Source organism: Zingiber officinale, chromosome 5A, assembly GCF_018446385.1.
Source record: "Zingiber officinale cultivar Zhangliang chromosome 5A, Zo_v1.1, whole genome shotgun sequence".
NCBI classification, from domain to species: Eukaryota; Viridiplantae; Streptophyta; class Magnoliopsida; order Zingiberales; family Zingiberaceae; genus Zingiber; species Zingiber officinale.
In genome coordinates, this window is record NC_055994.1 from 140373184 (window position 1) to 140393836 (window position 20653).

Sequence of the window (20653 nt, forward strand, 5' to 3'; positions counted from 1 at the left end):
TACTGAATTGAATTGATAAACTGTCCACTATAAATTCTTCCTAATTTATTTTGATAATCAATCAAAAATTTCTATAAAATCAAAATTAAATACACAATGTCAATTAAAAAAATAAAATAAAATAATCAAAATAATAATAATAATAATAATAATAATAATAATAATAATAGAAAGAGTTCCATTTAAGCCTTCAGCACTTTTCCTCTAATTAGGTGTGACATACCACATTTTTAAATGGAAGGAAAAAAAAAATCTAAGCTAGCAATATCATAATCATTACAAAACCAGTTGATGAGACGACTGTATACTCGTTGAGTCGCTTGACAAGCCAACGTAGAGAAAGACAAATTCACACAAAAAGGCCTACAACCAATATGGATTCACAGAAAAAGGCTCGTTAACTCTGCTGAGAGGATATTTGCAACATCTTATAATCGATATGTATATATATATATATATGTGGAGATAATTCAATGGATGCATACTGTTCCATCTTTTCTCAATATCGGACACTCCTTGAGTACTGTTAGTTCATTTCTCAAAACAGAGTACTTTTCATTTGCCTCCACGGTTCACTAAATCTTCCCATTTTCACACTTGCTCTGAAGATGACTTCAGCTAAAACTCATGCCGAAACTTGCTTCTTATTCAGTATTATTTTCCCCCTTTCAATCAGCTTTTAATCTAAGAATCTCCTTGGCAGTCCTCTTCCTGAAGTATGGCATGTTTTCCTGAGAAAAGGGCATATATAATTATGAAATGTACCATCATCAGTACGAAAAAAACCTAGACTAAGAATCTGACAGCTTCACCAGGTAGGGATAGGTGATGATCATATAACTCAGTTTAAGGAAGTACCTGCTGAAAAAAGAGGTTTAAACCACGGCTGTAGAAATCTGTATACTTGAGCATGAACATTCCACAATCCCACCTATTGATATAAACAATTATTTTCAAATTATTCAAGATAAAAAAAATAAAGATATATTAAGTTGAACTGCCATCAATTAAGTAGGGCCAACACAGAAGCATAACATCCCGGTTTGTACTAACTGCAGTGAACATACAAATGATTCAGTGTTAGAAATTAACAACTAATCAAACAGAAGAAAGTATCAGTCCTTCCTTTTTCTTTAGGTGAATAATGGTGCTTCAGAAGATGACTAGATCTACTATTAGGTGAAGATTTTCCTTTCTATGTAGATCAGAAATAGAAAAATTATCAGTTAAGAAACGCCAATTAATCAAATTGAGTCCATAAAGATTATACAAAGAATCATAATACTTTCAGGTCAAGCTTGATGAGTATTACGCAGGCTACTTAAAAGTTGGGTCAGAGTTAGATATGATATTTCCGTTATCAGGCTCCATCAACGATCCTCAACAAACAGGAAGGCAACATACGGTAAATCTATATTTTTAATAATATTTAAATTCATGGACTAAATCTCGAGCTGTTTTGTCCGATACGGACGAAATATCTCGTTCCACCCACGGACTAGCAAACTAGCAGTGGCATGCCGCGAGATGCCCGGCCTCGTAGATGCCTCCGGACACGTCGTGCAGGCTGCGCATGCTCGCAGTCATTGCATAGCAGAACAAGTGATTTCTTAGGCTTTAATAAATACCGAGAAGCAGGCGTCCAGAACAGTGACGCGCGAGAGTGGGCAGCAGGAGAAGACACGACGGTAAGGGGAAAACGAACTTAGGAGTTTTAATCAAAACTTAAGTTAACATTTCTATTCAACTCCCAACTTAATTTAATTTAATTTAATAAATAAAAATTTATAAGTCCTAGACTTAATAATTTGAGTTAATAATTTTAATCAAATCTTAGTTATGATTGAAATAATTTAAATAGGCTTAATTAAAGTCTAATAAAATTATCTAATTAATTTATATATATATAATATTTTTTAATTTAAAATAATTAAATTAAATATTTTATTTTTAATTAATATATATTTTATATTTCAAAAATATCAAAACTATAGGTACAATACTAAAACTATATAGTTCCAGACCAAGAACAAAATCACGAGTCGTTGACACCAGAATATTTTTTTTTTAGTTGATATCAGATATCTAGCTTATGCTGAGTAATCCTAGGATAACCGACTTGGCCCACGAAAGTTTCCGCCGGCTACTTAAGTCAACCACCCACATATCTTCCAAACATAGAGCCCATCACAGTTAAAGATTTTAAATCATGTTTAAATCAATTACATCACTTTTAATTTAGTTTCATTGATTGGTCTTAGCACCGACACATAAATCTAATTAATTCCCACTTAACCAACTAGGCACTAAACTTAAGGTTTTCATATTTTAAAATTCTCCTAAAATATTTTTTTAAAATATTATCACTATTTTTTTAGCCAAACTCAACTTTTTTGACCTTCAAAGTCTTCCATTTTTTTTATTTCACTATTTAAATTTTATCTTAACTCTCACAATTGAATAATTTCACTATTTACCTTATCATTAATTAAAAATTTAATGTTCTAATGTTTTATATATATTTTAGAAATTCCACACCACTCCCACAGCTATAAAATTTCAATCCTTTATCAATTTGTTTATGGACTTAACCTAGAAATTCTTAGAGAATGCCAACCATTTTCATTTATTTCAATTGAGGAACTCTATTATACAACCATAGAGACTAAATAGTGCCTTAATTGTAAAAAAAATTCAGAAGGTTGTGATGAGGAACCACTACCATGAGCACAATTTCACTAAAAAGAAGACACACCTAAGTCAAACATAATAAAAGATTCAAACATGACAACAACTTTAGCACTTTGGAAGAGAAAAGCAAAAATCCCTACTTAAATTCGAATAACCTTTAGGATTGATTTATATAACTTAACACAAGTGCCTCACGATGGCTTATCACTAGAAGTGTCCTACGATAATTTAGTCCCTTTACAAAAACATGCACACCAACTATTACGCACACAACTACAATCTGGAAAACAGAATATTTAATTTAGCCTCAAAATCCAATCCCACTACAAGCCAATTTGACCATTAACAATTAATTACAACTTCATTGATGTGTGTCCTATCCATGCTTTAAATTTTCGTTTCGTGCAGAGCAAAACGGACGAACATTCTGCAAATTGTCTCAAAAATTTCTTCTAAAACCCCTTTTGTCCATTTTTCAAAGACACACTAAAAGGAAATTGTCAACTTAATCAAACATTAGTTCAATTGTCCACATAAAGATATTAGAGCCTCTATCTGACATGTTGCCTTTGTCATAGATTCTCCTGCCCATATTCTCGTCCTCAACATTATTCCCCACGTCATGATTAATAAGAGCTATACAAAGAATTCCTAATAGTGATCGATCATATCATTTTCTTATTAGAAGGAATGATCAACGAACAAGACAAAGCAGAAGTTATATTCATTGAAGGTTCAAGACTCAGATCAAGTACTCAATAGTAATAATACCCAAACTAAAGATATTGCCAACTTGCCTACTACTTGCCAAGGTTTGAATTTTTAGTGGGATAGTGTGCTTAGGATCAACGACGAAGGTTTTAGTTTAGCAGTTTTGGAATAGAATATTTTGAATGCTACAAGTTTTTATTAAAGCAAGTCAAGAGAAAGTAGATAAATTTTTATTACTATTTTGGAGAATAAGCTATTTAGAGAATAGGTATTTACCACCGAATTTAAGTAGATTTAAATTTAGGAATCCAGCATTCTCAAATTCATTTTGGTTTTGACTAGATACCTTTAGAATAGACTTCAATCCCATACATTATTAAGTCACCTTTCAATTTAATAAAAGTAGGATTTTAATGAGCTGTTGAGTTGGTTCTCAGTGCTGCATCACCACAACTACGCATGACCAAAGTAGGAACATATAAGAGGCGTCGTACATTTTAGAAGAAACAAAGAGCCGTAAAAAAGTACCAAAAGGTGGGAAAATACAAACAGATCAACATGTACGCTTATTGCACCAATCACGGAGTTTTAATCTTCGTGATAACAAAAAACTAAATATTCAAGAGAAAAACAGTAGAGAATAAATGCAATAGAAGGCAAATATATGGAAATTCAATAGCACCAGCTAATAGCAGTGGTTAGAAACAAGTACCCATTCTTCTGCAAAGGTAGGTCATCAACTGCTTGCACTATCCAAGATGAAGTGTCAATCTGATTCCCATTCTTATCCTTCACTTCATCCATCAAATATTTAGCCTGAAATTAAAACGATCTAATATCAGATATTTACTGGATGAACAGTCAGTTACAATAAGGTTTTAGTTTCAAGTTGGCATGTTAGAATCACATAGTCAATATATGAGATTAGAGAACCTATTGATTATTACAATTGAACATAATAAAAATGTAACTTGAGCTGAGAAAAAAAAACAATTTGCAAAATCAATCATACCACACAACACAAGTTTATTCTCTTAGTCATGCACAAACTCAAGGATTAGCATCATTCCATGCAAAGGCAACAATCTCTACCTGACCTGGAACAGTAAGATTTTGATACATACCATACTGACATGAATTTGGATGTGTCTTCCTCTTGTAGTGCTATATTATGTGGCTTGTCTATTTCTAATCCTAAAATATAAATCAAATTTTCAAGAAATAAGTTAAAAGGTATAACCAAATTCTAAATTAAAAGGAAAATGATCTCTCTATTAATATTTTTCTAGCGAGCCTTTACTAGTAGTACCACAATGAGCATATACATCCAACTTGAGCAAGATCATCCTAAAACAAATTGAATAATACTTGTTAACTTCAATGTAGATAAAATTAAGTAGAATTAATTAATCTTATAGGGGCATATACATATTTACCATTTTAAAATTATGAAATGGCAAAAAAAATTAATATTACATATATATCTTTCCAAATCTATAAATTTTTCATAAATTCCATTATTTTAAAATAAACTCAATTTCCTGATGTTTGGTTAAGATTATATACTCAAAATGTTCTTATCATTATCTTGACAAATATTTAACTCCACCTTTGTTTCTTTCTTTATCTATTCAATTTGTATTCTATTTCCTTTTATTGGTCTTTCCTTGCATTCAAATACCATGCTAATATACTAAATATATAATAATAATAATAATAACAATATAATAATGGATAAGTAGCTAAATCCAAACACACTAGACATAATAGTGACTATTATCAATTACAATCATTAAATTACTAGGTTAAGATAGACAAAATCATATACATGTGAGATTTTGATATAGAACGATATATTTGTAAAATAAATAAAATGAAGTGGTAAAATGCAAAGCTTTGTCCACATTTATTATAATAGCTTATAAAGATATAGAATATTGATAACGAATAACATTAAGGGTAGCACGGTGCATGAAGCTCTTGCCAATGCAAGTCTCAGAAAGGGTCTACATTGGGTCTATTGTACGCAATCTTACCTTCCATTGCATTATAAGAGGTTATTTCTATGACTCAAACTTATGACTTATAAGGTCAAACGACAACAACTTTACCATTACGCCAAAGTTCCTCTTTTATATAATGAACAACATAATTAATAATAAATAATAATGATTTATCTATATTGGCGATTAAAATATAATACAACAAAACAATAATATATTTTGATTAAATTTAATCAACACAATGTCATATATGAAGTTCCGTGACTAATAAATAGCTATGACATGATAAGGTTATATTTCTAATTTAAATAAAATATATATATTATTATTACTAAAAGACATAAAATAATATTACCCCAACAACACCCATATTACTAATTTAAAATAGAAATTACAAGACATCAATATTATACCATCAACGATAATTTTATTCATATCCATCTGAATTCCAGCTGTCCTCTAATTGCACCCTATGCCTATACACATTTAACTGATATTGAGATATAAAATTGCGCCTCTTTGTATTACAAGGCTTTCAATTAATAAAATACTAATTCTCTGAATAAGGTTTCTCTTTTATGTGAGATTAGGTATTCCCTTTATTTTATCAATTTTGTCAGAATTCATCTGTGTGTGATTCAGGAGTTCAATTTTGGTACTTAATAACTGAATTCCTATTTGGTGTTCGATACTTCGACATCTACTATCACAACCTGCCATCTCACTTTAACTTCTGGCCCGCACTGACTAACAAGAACTTAGATCTCTGCCTGCAGATCTAATCTTCTCCCACACACTTCACGCACTACTACAACATGAAGAAACCCCATATCGAGCAGAAAGCTTCTGTCAAATCTCTCCATTTGGTCATCCTTGCATTCTTCATCAGCAAAAAAGAGGGATCTAACCCTTAGATCCAACAACAAGCTTCCCCTCAAGCAATTAGGGCTTCAACTATGTTCTGCCATACACAGCAATTCTGCCACTTCCCATACAGGCCCACTCGACGCTAGCCAATAGTGGAAGACTAGTGCAGCCCCCAGCGGTTAAAAACCCCCTCGAGCATTGGATCTCTACTTTCCTAATTGTCTTCACCTGCTAATCTTGTAGGACTCACCAAGGTCAATGTGCCATTGGCATCAAGTTCTCTCAACCCTAGTATAGCTATGACCAAGGTTTAAAATTTTGAACCGTGCCCAAGTTTCAATTTATGACCGGAGATACAGTTTAGTATTATATTGTGTCATGCTGATACAATTTTGATACTTTTAAAATATAAATATATTAATTAAAAATATTTTAATTAATATTTGATTATTATAAATACTTATTATTGAATTATCTTTGAGATGTTGAAAGTTGAGTTCAAATTTTGATATTATCTCGTACAATGTTTGATGATGCTCCACCAAGTAGACATGACAAAGTCAAGTAGATTTAAATTTAATTTAATTTAGATTTATTTTAATCAATTTAAAATTTAACTCGTAGCAATATATTTTATAAGATTAGAAATTATATTATATATATATATATTTTTTTTCTAACAATTGTTTCCTCCATCTTAAAGAGGTTTATTTTTTTTCTATTTATCTTGTGGATAAATAGAGAAAAAAGTAATCATCCTTTAAGAGAGATTTCTTCATTCACAGATAGTGGGGGAAAAAACATTATTCAAGAGCTAAAACAGATGATAAAGAAAACAAATAATAACAAAGGAGAAAAACAATTAATAGATATAAACAAGAATAACAACCCAACCTTATCCCACTAGGTGGGGTCGACTATAAGCAAAATTAAAAGAAAAAAAAAATAAGGAAAGGAATTTGAATTAACGGTTAGAAATAAAAAAAATAATAACAAATAAATAAATATAAAAAAGATTTTAAAATAAAAAATAGAAATGTAAAATAAAGAAATAACTTTATGAATAAAAAAAATAGGTGGTCATGAGGTCGTGACTATCTCCACGGCCACACGGCTACCTCGTCAATGTCGCGAGATAGCATCTTCATCTGCAACACCATTTCAATGCCAATCTATGAGTGGAATGGAAAACTCCGCCCATGCCGACCGACATAGTATTTAAATCCATAGCTATAACCTAGTCTGCTCCTCCATCTCCAACTCCAAGAAGCTTTGTGTAAGCCAACAACAATCAAGGGGGTATCGCAACCCCATTTACCAACAACTTCACCGCCATTCATGCAATAGTCAAATTTAATCCCTTCAATCCTAATGCAGGGGCAACCTTTGTCACCTCAAAACTACTTACTTCAAATTCATTGTTTTCCTACTTAGTGGACACCACAACACGCGACATCCTCATTTCCACAGTATGATTAATAAACCTCCTCACACATGTGACTGACATATTGAATCCCAATTAGGGATCCAATTTAGTTAGATTAACATTTAAAAAAAAAGGATTAGGTGATGGAAAAGAAAAATAAAAAGAGATTAAGCTAGGGGCAACAAGTAGCACCGACTATTTTGAAAAACAAAAGTGAGGAAAAAAGTTGTGGATTGGAGATTCAATACAAGTTTGGATTTGGAGCAAAGAATTGTAAAAATTGAAAGAAACTTAGCACACCAATTCATTGATTAAACTCAAACCTCATGATAATGTCAACATCAGATTTGGCTCACATCATCTAGGGTATAAACATATCTCCTCTTTTAAAAAAAAGTCCTTTTGTTTATTTAAGTTGGTTAATTTAAATTTATTAGGTTTAATTATTTATTCTTACAAGTTGTTGCAAGTAAGCATTCATTATCTGTTAAAAGAATATCAATAAATAAATTTCTTAGTTTTTCATCATTAAAAAAGGAAAAAAGAAGACATAATCCTGTCATTATCATCCTTATAATAGCATCCTCTTTACTTCCATTTTAATTTGTTTATCATCTTTCCTATTTTCTTGCATTATATTTAATTTATCGCATTGCTTGATTTTATAATCCTCACTACTAGTTAATACTTAGATTGATATGATAAGAGGAACCACCTCATCCACCTATATAATCTTGAGAGATGAGACAAGTGTCCCCTCGGGCCGGTCTAGTGACTAGCGCATGAGGTGTTGCCACCATGAGGTCTGAGGTTCAAATCTCGGCAAAGCCGAGGTAAATGCTTCCTTTATGTGCTAGCCACTATTCCAAAGGTTAATAGTCACCCGTGATTTACCTCCTCTGTGTTGACCTGGGATGAGTTAACGGGAGCGCTGGGGGCGAGCGTATTCGCTTTTTGCCACCTTGAGAGATGAGACAAGCTCACCCCCAAGGCGTAGCATAGACGATGGGCGCGCATGACATCTCTAGCGTAAATGGCTCAACCATGCATCTATGGTCTGTGTACCTGCATTTAGTTTCCTCTATATCCGTGGGGCCGACACTAGGGAGGCCGCTAAAGTAGTGGATCTACTTTTTTTTTAGAGAGAGATGAGACAATTTGTCCCCTCAGGGTGATGTGGTGGTTAAGGCATGGGGTTTTGCCACATTAGGTAATGAAGTCGAAACTTGACGTGTCCGAGTATGTCTTCTCCTATGCCTTGGCCATTGCACTACTGGCTAGTAGTCACCCGTGATTTACCTCCTTCGTGTTAGCCTAGGGATGGGTTGACAGAGGTGCTGGGGCGAGTGTATCACCTTTTGCCACATTAAGAGATGAGACAAGTCCCCATAGACTTAGTTGAGATGGTAAGTGGATGGTAGATTTGCCCAATGAGTGAAAGGTCAAATCCCAGGACTCGCACGGTGTAAATCCCTACACCCGGCATAACTCACCTTCTCATCCATCTTACCTCTCAGTCACTGTGGTTTCCCTCCCTTGTGATAGTCCTAGGGCAGGCTGACGAGAGCGCTGGGGACGAGCGTAATCACCTTTTACCCAATTGAGAGATGAGACAAAACTAACTAATGGAGGACAAGATTAAATTTATAACTAGAACTAACCATCCGAATAATTATTTGAACCCATAATTTCATAAATAGTATGCCCACTTATAGTAATCACATTGTCCTATACCAAGAGAAAGTGCAAGTCGCTTTCCTAAGAATAATGATCTAACCTTGGTATGAATATGTTAAAATCAGGCATCTTTAGTTTTAATAAACAATCGGATCCTAATATGACTTCAACTGAACGAACATGATTTACCAACAATAAATTCATAAGAGCTGCTGGAGAATTTTGGTAGTGTTCATAACCACTATTATATAGGCATATATCTATCACATATTGGCATGAAATAAAAAATTAAAAATAAAAAGTTATGTTATATTTTAAGAGATGATCACCTAATAACTTTGTGAAACCAAAACAATTTCCTTAAGTGAATAAAATCCAAAGAAAATATCTAAAGTTAAATTAAAAAAAAAAATAGTCGATAACTTACCCATAAAAGTTCCTTCCCCTGACATTTTTAGGAAATTGCTTTGAAATACTTTAGGAGAGTCCTCAATGATACCTCAAATAAGCCCCTTAGTTATATAATCTTAGAAAAATCTCACTCTATTGACTAGACCCTTTTCAAGGATAATCGATTTGATATCGATCATATCTAATTTATTTGGTCATATTATGAGAAAGGATAATTATAAAGCTTGTTTATTTGACTTGCCAATTTATTTCAATTTTCAAATTGGAGGAGATGCTAATTGTCTTAGAGAATTTTGAGCCTTCATCCTTTTGTGTTGATTTTATCATAGGTTTGTTTATGCAAAACTTATCCATGTTTAATTTCACAGTTACACGAGCATAAACATCATCTACACCTATAACAAACTAATATGTTTTCTTTGTTGGGAGCAAGAAATTTAAAAAGGCAGAACAATGAAGACAGGCCAAAAGAAAAGATAGATGCACCAATTTCTAACCCATTGGAAGGGAGTCAAAAGAACAAAATTACCATATTTAAAGACTCCAATTTGTGTTACTCCTATTCATTATTCATTGAAAATGATAATCTAACTAAAGATTCTCATAGCTCGCCTAGAAGGATAATCTAACAAAATCAATAATTTTGAATTTGTAATTGATCTTAGTAATTCTTTAAGTATTAATGTCTTCTACTTAGGTAACAGTTTAATAGGTACCTTTTTTGATTTGACAAGAGCTTATCGGGATTATTGTGTTTCTAATTAATGGTGTCCTTTTCCTAATTTAGTTGCTATTGAGTGTATAAACTCGACCTATCTTATTGTATTAGGAAGATTAATCAAATTATCTTTCAATTATGTGATGATTTATCCCTTTGCTTTATCAATTTCATTGTGTTTCTGTGTGATTCAAGGAATCAGTTTTAGTGATGCATTACAGAAATAACTAGTCATTTGCAAAAGAACTCAAAAGCTAATAAGTCCATAAGAAGTATCACATCTCCAAAATAGGTTTCTATCCTATTGGCTTTGAATGTGTACTTAAAACATACCAGTACTCTCAACACTGTCATATCCATTCCACCAAGTGAATCAAGATATTGGAGCTTCTTCTCTTTTACATGGATTACGGCCAAACACCAATGTATTTCTTTGTGTATTGGAACAAATATCTGCATTTAAATAATAAATAGGTTGAAGCAAGGATAGAAAACTAATGCAAGCACATTGAAATGAATGGAAAATTTTACTCTGTCACATTCAATAAGGCTATATCCAAGCTTTCTTTGAGTTGTCCACCTCCTTACAGCCTTGTAGTCATATCCATTTCTTCCACTTACCAACTAAACAAAAAAAAAGAAGAAAGTGAATTACAACTTAAGCAGGATGCTCAATTTTGTTTAATAAACAAAGGTGAAAAAACTAGCAGATAAGGGAGCAACAAAACTATAAATAAAAAATATAAATAAAACCAAAAAAAAGATGGTTCTAAGTAGAACACCACATAATTGACAGTTTTCCTCCAAAGAAGAGAAACATAGATGAACTCTTAAGCATTTATGAGGTATAAATCAATTGGAGTCAACCCTACCAATCAAGGAAATAATAATCATAGCAAAATTCATCACATGATCATATATAAATCTGAATAAGTATTAGTTGCAGTGATTACCAAAGATCTGCTTAATTGAAACCACATATTAGACTTGTATTTTCAGAACTGATAGAAGAAAAGTTATTTAAAATTGTGAAAATGATGTAATAAAATATATTAATCCAAATAAACAGATTCAGAACTATAAAAACATTATTTTTATTCATTCTAACTTTCCCTGTTTAAGTTATACTCTGTTTAAGTAGCAAACAGACCAACTACTCCGAAAGAGGCTCTATATCCTTGTTTGAGGCATTCAATCAATAATACAAATTCCATGTGACCAGGTTCAGCTCAACAATACTAGAATTACTCCATCCCTAGCTGACAGCCAAGCTAGCTCCACAAGAGGTAGGGTATCCACCCGGATAGCTTACCTGAATCAACCACCACCAAATCCACCCTTTTCATTGTTATTGATGATCCCACTACACAAGAAGCATCAATCAACTATGAAACCACCTCCTATTGTTGCCCTCTCCATTGAACTAATTGCAGCACCATCAGGTCATATATACCCCTACTACTACCCCAAACAAGGCCCCCATCATTGCTTTTCTAAAAACCCATGACCAAGAAAAGTCTTGCCCGCCACCTCCCACATAAAGACTTTGCCCACCATTCAGTCGCATTGCATGCCAGAACTGAGTTTGCTGGGATTTTCCATCACAATCACCACACCAGTGTTCAAGCTTCTTCAAGCATAATGTTACCAACTTCTTAAGGAAGACAAGCCTCCTACTAGGGTGCTACCATCACTATCAGTGTCATCAATTAAGAATGGCTCCTTCAGCAACCAAATCCATTAGAAAAGAGTGAGATTTACATCCTAGTCCATTAAACAGATGATTCCCTTCACGGACATGAGACTACGTACAAGGGCAAGCCCTTCAGAGTCTTAAAAAATATATGTTAAGAGCAAATGTAACAATATGTATAGAAATTTAATCAAGATTGCAAAAGAGAAAACTTACCTTCAGCAAACAAACTAAATTGAATTGATAGAGATTTGAATGAGTAGCATCTTAGACAGTAGACTCTTGTTTGATTTTATTGTTAGTTTTTTTATTATGCAATTGCATTAATTTTTGCCACCAAGAAAATTCCATCTTATATTAATTTCTCACAAACAAAACTCCATCTCACTTTATCCAAGAATTCCACAACTTTAGTCCCAAGAAATCTACATCAACAGATAGCTGGAGGAAACAATACTACCATTCTAAGAGATGAAGATGCTTGGTAGAGAATCTCAAATCAAATACTACAATATGAACAGAAGAGCTTACAAATAGAAAATTTTAATGTCTAACAATCTTTTGAAAAGCTATTAATTGAATCAACTGAGTAGAGAGTCTAACACTATGGCATTAATAAATAACATCTTATACATGCACTTGAATCCACAGTGCAATTAATCCAAGTTTATTGAAGATTTAAGTCAATGTCCTAAAGATCACAATAAATGTATGAGACAGTGTTGTAGGCACCAGAACAAACCTAGGAATCAATTAAGGGGGATCATAAAACACATTAGTCAAAGATACATGTACTTGTTTGTTAAATCCAAAAAAATTCAACGAAGGATCAGATGACATAGAAGAGTATTTTGCTCACTGTGACATGAATAGCCATCAACAAGAGCAGATTGTTAAAAAGAAGATTGTTAGGACCGCTAAAATATATAGTAAAGTGTTCAAATCAACTTAGTGACTATAAGAAACACTTATCGCACAATGGATAAGATGAGACTGAAGGAAAAATATATTCCAGTATACTTTAAGTCATAGAATACCCAAGTACATGTGTTTTGACATTAGAAACGACATAGATTCACTCCCATAGATTCATTAATGGACAGAAATTCTAGAGAGTATTCAGGGTAACTGGATAATCACAACAACAAAAATTATACCCACATGCCAGAAATATATCATTTATTCTTATTAACACCAAAAACAAATTTCCTTTGTACAAGTGAAGTCATCTTTTATCCAAGCTAGGTTTTTATCATTATCTTTAGTCTTCTTTTGCATAGATATGCATAGTCTTTTTATCCACGGTTATCCATTAGCATGATAACAAATTGTTAGTGCAATTATGTGTATTTATTTTCATTTTTCTAAATTTATTAGCATGCTTAGAATGCTATTCATAAATTTATCTTTCTCTTGTGATCCTATAAATTTTCTCAATTTTTTAAGCCAACTAAATCAACCAATGTCAACATTTAACAAAGATACCAATCTTGTAGCACTTAGATTTGAGGATAATTTTGTAAAAGATAATTTAGTTCATTTCTGATTTTGATTAATTCAATATTTACATACTTAAATCCAAACAAAAAATTAATAATAAGATTGTTAAGAATTCTTGTGTTATAAGTATTACTATTAGATCATGCTGGAAGCCATACTGAAACAAACAACACTTATGGTAATAAAACAGCTGAGGAATGACTACCTTTTTATAGAAAAAAGTGTTGAAGAAATGGCATTTCAGAAATTTCTTAGGTTCTCTTTTCTCTCTCTCCTTCAATAATTCAAGGTAGAGATTTATGACCTACACAGAAAAAAAAGAGAGATAATGTTCGTGGATAAGTAAATGATAAATTGTTAAGAAAACAATCTCATCAACAACTGCAGAACATCAAGTATCCAATCCGAATAGAATACAATGCTATATAAGAATTACCTCATCATTTAACCAATCATTCCAGCTTAAACAATGCAAAACCTTTTTGGTTATCTCAATGTTAGAGGGCTCATGTACAACTAGGATTTCACAACTGACACAGACAAAAGAACCTCATTTAGAAAGAAGAAAGTAATCAGCTGTACGAAATATGAACATATGTTTTACCTGTTTTTACCATTCAATGCATGGTCAACTTCCTCCTCTTCTTCATTCGTGAGTGGGGAAAAAACTTCTTTTAAATCCTATATTTATTGAAACAAAAACAGAAATGATCCAGATGCATAAAGCAAAAAAATGCTAATTATTTGTGCATATTATTCTAGAACTCATGAACCTAAAAAAAGGCATCACATGTCAATTGATCAGAAAAATAGACAATAAAAAAATTGTTAGAAGAATGCCTAGCTAAAAGAACTTGTGGAGAGCTTTGGCTTTATTAATTAACATATTGCAAGTGGAGTATCTTTTCTGTTTTGATATTTTTAGGGGATGATTTCTTTTCTATATTACACTGCTACATTTTAGATGGAGATCTAATTTGACATTTTGCAAACAATAAGGAATAGCCTTGTTGATGACAAAATTTGATAAAATTGGTATAGACATGTTCAAAGACAATTCTTAGGTTCCAGTTTTAGACAGACATAACTAGAGATGGAGTGAAAAGGGAGAGAAACGGAAATTGCACTGCACATAATTTTTAAAAAAAACACCTAAATGAACTAACCATATTATTGAAGCAATGTTGTGAGATTAAGATTGAAATCATTAATGATTTTTGGTGAATTATTGTTTAAAACATAAATCATGGAGTTCGGCTAAAAGAAATATAAAAATGTTAAATCTTCTTGCCTTAACAATACAATGAAATATCCTCTCAAACAGAGCAATATTACTCATGGAACACATTGGCATTGACTCATTGCAAAAACAACATGTTCGATTATCTTACATTGTTTAAAAGTAAAATTTCTTGTCTTTTAATTTCATTAATAGAAGTAAAACGTGCATCAAGGCAGTTCAACATTAATTCTTCCCTCTAATCATCACTCCACTCTCACTGTTAACTCTTTGAGTTTCAATGGCATAAAAGGAGTTAAAGAGAGTAAGGCATAGTCAATTACAATGATACATGAAAAATAGAGTTAAAGAGAGTCAGACTGCCCCATGCAGTTCGCAAGTCAAGTTGGGAACATCACAATTCTAAAACATGCCCAGCCCAGCACAGAATCAAATTCACACTGCCTACTGCCGAGCATGGTTTGCCTCAAATGCTATCTGATTAATATGTATTCCATATTATTTAATAAAAATATCATAATTAAATATCATTGCTAAATATTTTCAATAATATAATCAAATATTTAATTAAAAAAATAATATCAATTAATTATATCTTACATGCAGGTATTGCAATGCAATGTAGTGGAGCCCAACATCAAATTGGTGATGGACAAAGATACAGTCCATTTGAGTGTGTATTTCAAATGTCTATTTCAAACTAAAAACTGTCTAGTTTGGTTGGATCCAATTGATTGGGTTTCTAATTTTTTATGCTTACCTCTATTCACCACAAGACAAAATTTGTCTTCTTCTATGCCTTCCATCAACTTTGAGCATGTGGTGTTACACGCACACTATCTTGCATGCAGAATCGATGTGATGCAATGTGGTGGATCTAAGTAGCTCGGTGCACGAAGCTCCCGCCATGTGGTGGATCTAAGCATGGATTGCAAAATCGCGATCCAGATTGTAGGGGCGACAGGGATGTGCGAGCGCGCGGGTGAGGTCGTGAGGGGAGTAGTGGTCGTGAGGGGAATAGCGGCAGCAAGCACCTTGCATGGGTGAGGGGAGAGGAGAGCAGCAGCACAGTGATGAGTGAACTTTAGGTTTTTAGGTGTTTAATTGAAATTTTAGTTAATTGATTCAATCAACCCCTCACTTAAATAAGATAGTTTAAATAGACGGCCCCAAACACTAATCGAATTATTCTATTAAAATATATATAAATTTATTTTAATTTTTAAAAACTATAAATAAATTTTATTTATTTATTATATATATTTTCAACCTATTATTTCCATTAATATCATTAATATTATTATAAATTTGATTTAATTTATTTTAAAGGAAATTTTAATCAAATATCAAATTGATTTAGTCTTCGTTGATCAATTTGACCATCCCATCAAATACTATATTAAATTTTAAGGGTTTTTGATAGGACCGTATGATTCTACGATCCAATCCCACCAATCCGATTCTGATCCTAAATCGATCCTGCATAGGATCACGATCCCACAAACTATGGACCTAAGTGATAGTTTGTCAAAGGACGAAAATGACATCCATTTGGGACCTTTGGAATCCACATGGCACAAAGAGGTATGGCTCTCATGCTCACTAGGTTGCATGCTTACCCTCAATTGAACTAGCCACTCGCGTAGAAGTGTGTCAAAAGAAGGTGGATCACCAACTCTTCCCCTCTCGTATCTGACAAAATGTGAATCCAAATGTCTAACACAATTGTTTAAAAAAAGTTTACTATGTGACCAATAGGAAAGTTAAGTGGGTTGATGTATGAGTGTCACACATGCACAAAAATGATAGATGAAGAATCCAAGTATCAAAGCCATCTATTTCATTTGTGTAACAAAAGAAACCTCCTCTCTTTCTTCTTTTATAGATGGCTTGGGTATCAGTTACATATATTTGATTTCATTTAATGATTTGGCTATGTTAAAATTGATTTTATATGATGTTATACTTGCTAAGTTAAAATTGATTTTATATGATGTTATACTTTTCCGCATCAAATTAAATCATCATAAATCTTTTAAATGTTGAGTATATATATGATGTAGATCATTTTTGCATCTTGATCATGATCAATCACATAAGAAGAATTACGACTCATGATTATATAGCTCAATGATGAAATGAGTTAAGTTGATCCCAAATAGTTGAGAATTATTATAAAGGCAAATCAAGCTAAACATCCAAGCCCATTATATATATATATATATATAAGAAAAAGCAACCTAGCGCACGAAGCTCCCGCCAATGCGGGTGTCTATTATATGCAATCTACTCTCATTTGCAAGAGGTTGTTTCCGATATTCGAACATGTAACCTACAGCTAACACGGCAACAATTTTGCCGTTACGCCAAGGCTCCCCTTCCAAGCCCACTATATATAGTTGAAATAAATAACCTTTATCATCATTCATAACAAAGTACTTTACAAGAAAGAGTTCTTGCAAAATTCTAAGTATTTATAATGTTATTTGACTAATCTAGATCTGGTGTTGTGGATATTAGAGGTTGTGTTTTTTAGTGTCATAAAATGAGTGGAAATTTACTATCAAAGTTTTGTTAGGTCAAATATTAGGTAAATCTTCAGCACCTAAAAGGAATAGCACCACCTAAAAGCAATTTGGTTTTTTCTCAACAAAATATGTAGCCTGTGGTAAGAAAGTTGTTTTTTATGAAATGCATGGCTTATAGTATCCTTAACAACTCTAAGGCTCTGTTTACTCCAAAAGATGGTAAAGGGAAAGAAAGTAATTGATGGTGGAAAAAAATCCATACGAGATGGTAAAAGAAAGGAAAGAAAAAAGAAAAGAATCCGAGGGGGAGAGAAAGGAAAAAACTCTCCAAAGGAAGGGAAAGAGATGGAAAAGAATATAAAAAGAAAAAAAATAAAAGAGAATCACGAGGCATCATCCTCAACTTGCTCGCTGTCGTCTTCTCCCTCACCATCGCCAATCCCTCTAGCTTCCATCTCTGCGTCCTCCACTCCACCACCGGCAAGGTCGGCCAACCATAACGCTTCCATCCCCTTTGACGGCAATGTTGCCCTCTCCAGCCACGACCTCTTCGTCACTCTCCCCGACAACACTGTCGTATGGACCACCTGAGCCCTCTCCTTCTCCGTGCATGCCCTCCGCCTCCTTGATTCCGATAACCTCCTCCTCCTCGACACCGCGAATGCCACCCTTTGACAATCATACGATCACCCGACCGACACACTCCTCTCCGACCAAATCCTCCACGTGGGTTCACAACTCACTTTGTCATCACCTCCATCGATGTCGTAATGACCTGGAAAGGCAGCCAGCGATACTAGAGCCTCTCCACCGATGCCCGGACCTTCAACGAGTCCAACATAGAGGTCTCCTCCATGGCCACCAATGTGACTGGCCTCTACTTGTTCTCCCCAGGAAGAGAGGTCGTCTTCAAGATCTTCTTGCCGAGATCGGACTTCCAAATCTTGAAATTGAACCACGCGGGCAGTTTCCAAGTCACTAGCTACGCCTCCCCCAATTCGTCGATGATATTGGGAAATGAATTCAAGGAGCCAAGAAGCGATTGTGACCTTCCCTGATCCTGCCCTTCTCTTCCCCATCTCGGTTCTCGTCGTATACTCCCGACGTTGCGAAGGAAGAGAGCATCGCCCGGGGCCGCCCATAACAATCGTGTGAGGTCAGTCACGACTACGAGAAATAGTTGTGCACGTTGAAGATGAAGGAGGGAATTGTTTTCTGCCCGAATTGGATGGATGCAAAAATGATGAAAAATGATCCGTCGATGGATTTATAAATAATCTGTCTGATAATTAGGTAAATAAAAGAAAGAAAAATAATTATTCTATTTTTTTGAAGTAAATAAGAGAAAGGAATATAATCCATCCTTTTGTACAAAGCAAGCAGAGGAAAGTGTTCCACTGTGGAAACTTTTCCATAGTTTTTACTTCCTCTCAAGTAAAAACAGCCTAAATGAAGAGATCTTGTAGTCCATGAAGACATATCAATATAGATAAAGAATTAGAGTGGCTAGTATATACTGCCTGGTGGCTGATGGACGCTAGCATTGGAACTCTCAGCATCATGTTAAATTCAAGACAATTTTTTTTTAAAGTATACCTTTGGTGTTTATTTTTCCATGAGAAATCCTGGTCCATTCAAGAGTTCATGATATAATAGTGACAGAAAAAGATTAATAAAATAGACTCATCTACTTATCCTCTAAAAGTAATTGCCTTGTAAGTCCATGCAAAAGAGAGCTCAATAAGTACTAAATAAGTAGATTAAAGATTTATAAATCATACCTCTTCGAATTGCTTCTCTTCCTCATGGTGTATCAAGCGGAAGGAAGATATCCTCTTCTCAGCCAACTCCACCTCAAGGTCCAAGTTCCTCAGCTTTGTATCATGTTTTCTAGCAGACTCTACGTACAGCTCTTTATACAAAGGACTTCTCTTGACTGATGTTTTATCCTCTCTTGCTGGAGAGGATTTGCGAAGAAGTTTTCTGGCATCCTCTACCTTGCGATTTACTAAATGTAAGTTGGGCGTCTCCTCAGATTTCTGTGTCACAATTCTCAGGTCTGACAAACCAGATTTTGAGAAAGGAAATACTGCATTGTTGTGACTCGTCTCTGGAACCAAGTTACCATCTTTCACGTCGTTAACCAACTGAACATATTGATCCAACCCTAACCCTTCATGGCTCCCATCGTTACCATCCGAACCCCGATTCATACTGGACGGAGAAGACGCCTGGTCCCTCTTTCCCATCCTCCATGGTGTAAAGACGGCAGCTTTCTTCACTCGGAGGAACTGCGACACGAGATTACCCATCTCTACGTCTTTTGGCTTAAGAGGCGACGGCAGAAGGCGGGATCCGTTGGCCGACCCAAGGCCAAAGGCTCTGAGGATGCGCTGGGGGCCGTGGACGGGGCGCGGAAGAGGAGAAGGAGGAGGGAAGCTTCGCGCCGCGGGGGTCGGGGTAAGCGCTACTTGCGTCAAAGGCGTGATAGCGCAGAGAGAGACCGGTGGGGAGATGCGCTTGATCTTTTTGGAGGGAGGGGATGGCTCGGAAGCGAGATCAAAGACGGGGTGAGCGAAGGAAGACAGTCGGAGGTCAACAGCGAGGCGCCGCTTGCGATTCTCCGTTAGGGCTCCCATAGCAGTGAGATGGCGACCAGAGCACGAGGAAGAATCACAGTCGAGACCAATTCCATGGACGGGCCCTGCTACTCCATCGATCAAAAATAGAGAAGCGAGGAGAGGAGCGAAGAGCGCGAAACGGAAGAGAAAAAAAAAACCCTAGAAATTTGCTTCGAGGGAAGAACGGGAGGCGAGATGCTTCCTGAGGGTCCCTTGTTAAGTTTCCGTCGACTTTGTTTTCATTGAAAATATGGATAGCAAGAAATAAGGCGAAGAGAAGCGGAAAAACCAAATTAAAATAAGAAAAAAATAAGGAAAGAATCTTAATTAAATATATACCAAATTAAAATAAGAAAAAATAAGGAAAGAATCTTTTATATATAAAGAATCTTTTATTTATATATATATATATATATATATATATATATATATATAAAATAAGGATAGTCATCTAAAATGATGGACTCATAAAAAAATATAAAATAGCGTGATACGAATTTATATGTTTATTTTGAGCATTTCATTAAGATTTTTTTATGTAGATATTATTATTATTATTAAAATAAT

At 34.1% G+C, this 20653-nt stretch overlaps 1 protein-coding gene across 1 annotated transcript; it reads right to left on the reverse strand.

Moving 5' to 3' along the window:
- Positions 1-348: 348 nt before the first annotated feature.
- On the reverse strand, positions 349-20344 carry LOC121982126 (ubiquitin-like-specific protease ESD4). Its single transcript, XM_042535039.1, has 9 exons — positions 19247-20344; positions 14302-14378; positions 14134-14227; positions 13903-14001; positions 11036-11128; positions 10838-10957; positions 4115-4218; positions 859-931; positions 349-731 (listed from the first exon to the last, which is right to left on the reverse strand). The coding sequence occupies exons 1-9, from the start codon at positions 20102-20104 to the stop codon at positions 669-671; spliced, it is 1581 nt and encodes a 526-aa protein (XP_042390973.1). The 5' UTR covers positions 20105-20344; the 3' UTR covers positions 349-668.
- Between the last annotated feature and the right edge of the window lie 309 nt (positions 20345-20653).

Bases quoted from the DNA above. Each gene is read 5' to 3' on its own strand.
- LOC121982126 (XM_042535039.1), bottom strand. From the start codon at position 20,104: ATGGGAGCCCTAACGGAGAATCGCAAGCGGCGCCTCGCTGTTGACCTC. The intron at 14,379-19,246 runs GTATGATTTATA...CAATAAATATAG, and splicing joins AAGAGAAGCAATTCGAAGAG to GATTTAAAAGAAGTTTTTTC. The intron at 14,228-14,301 runs GTAAAACATATG...TGTCTGTGTCAG, and splicing joins GCATTGAATGGTAAAAACAG to TTGTGAAATCCTAGTTGTAC.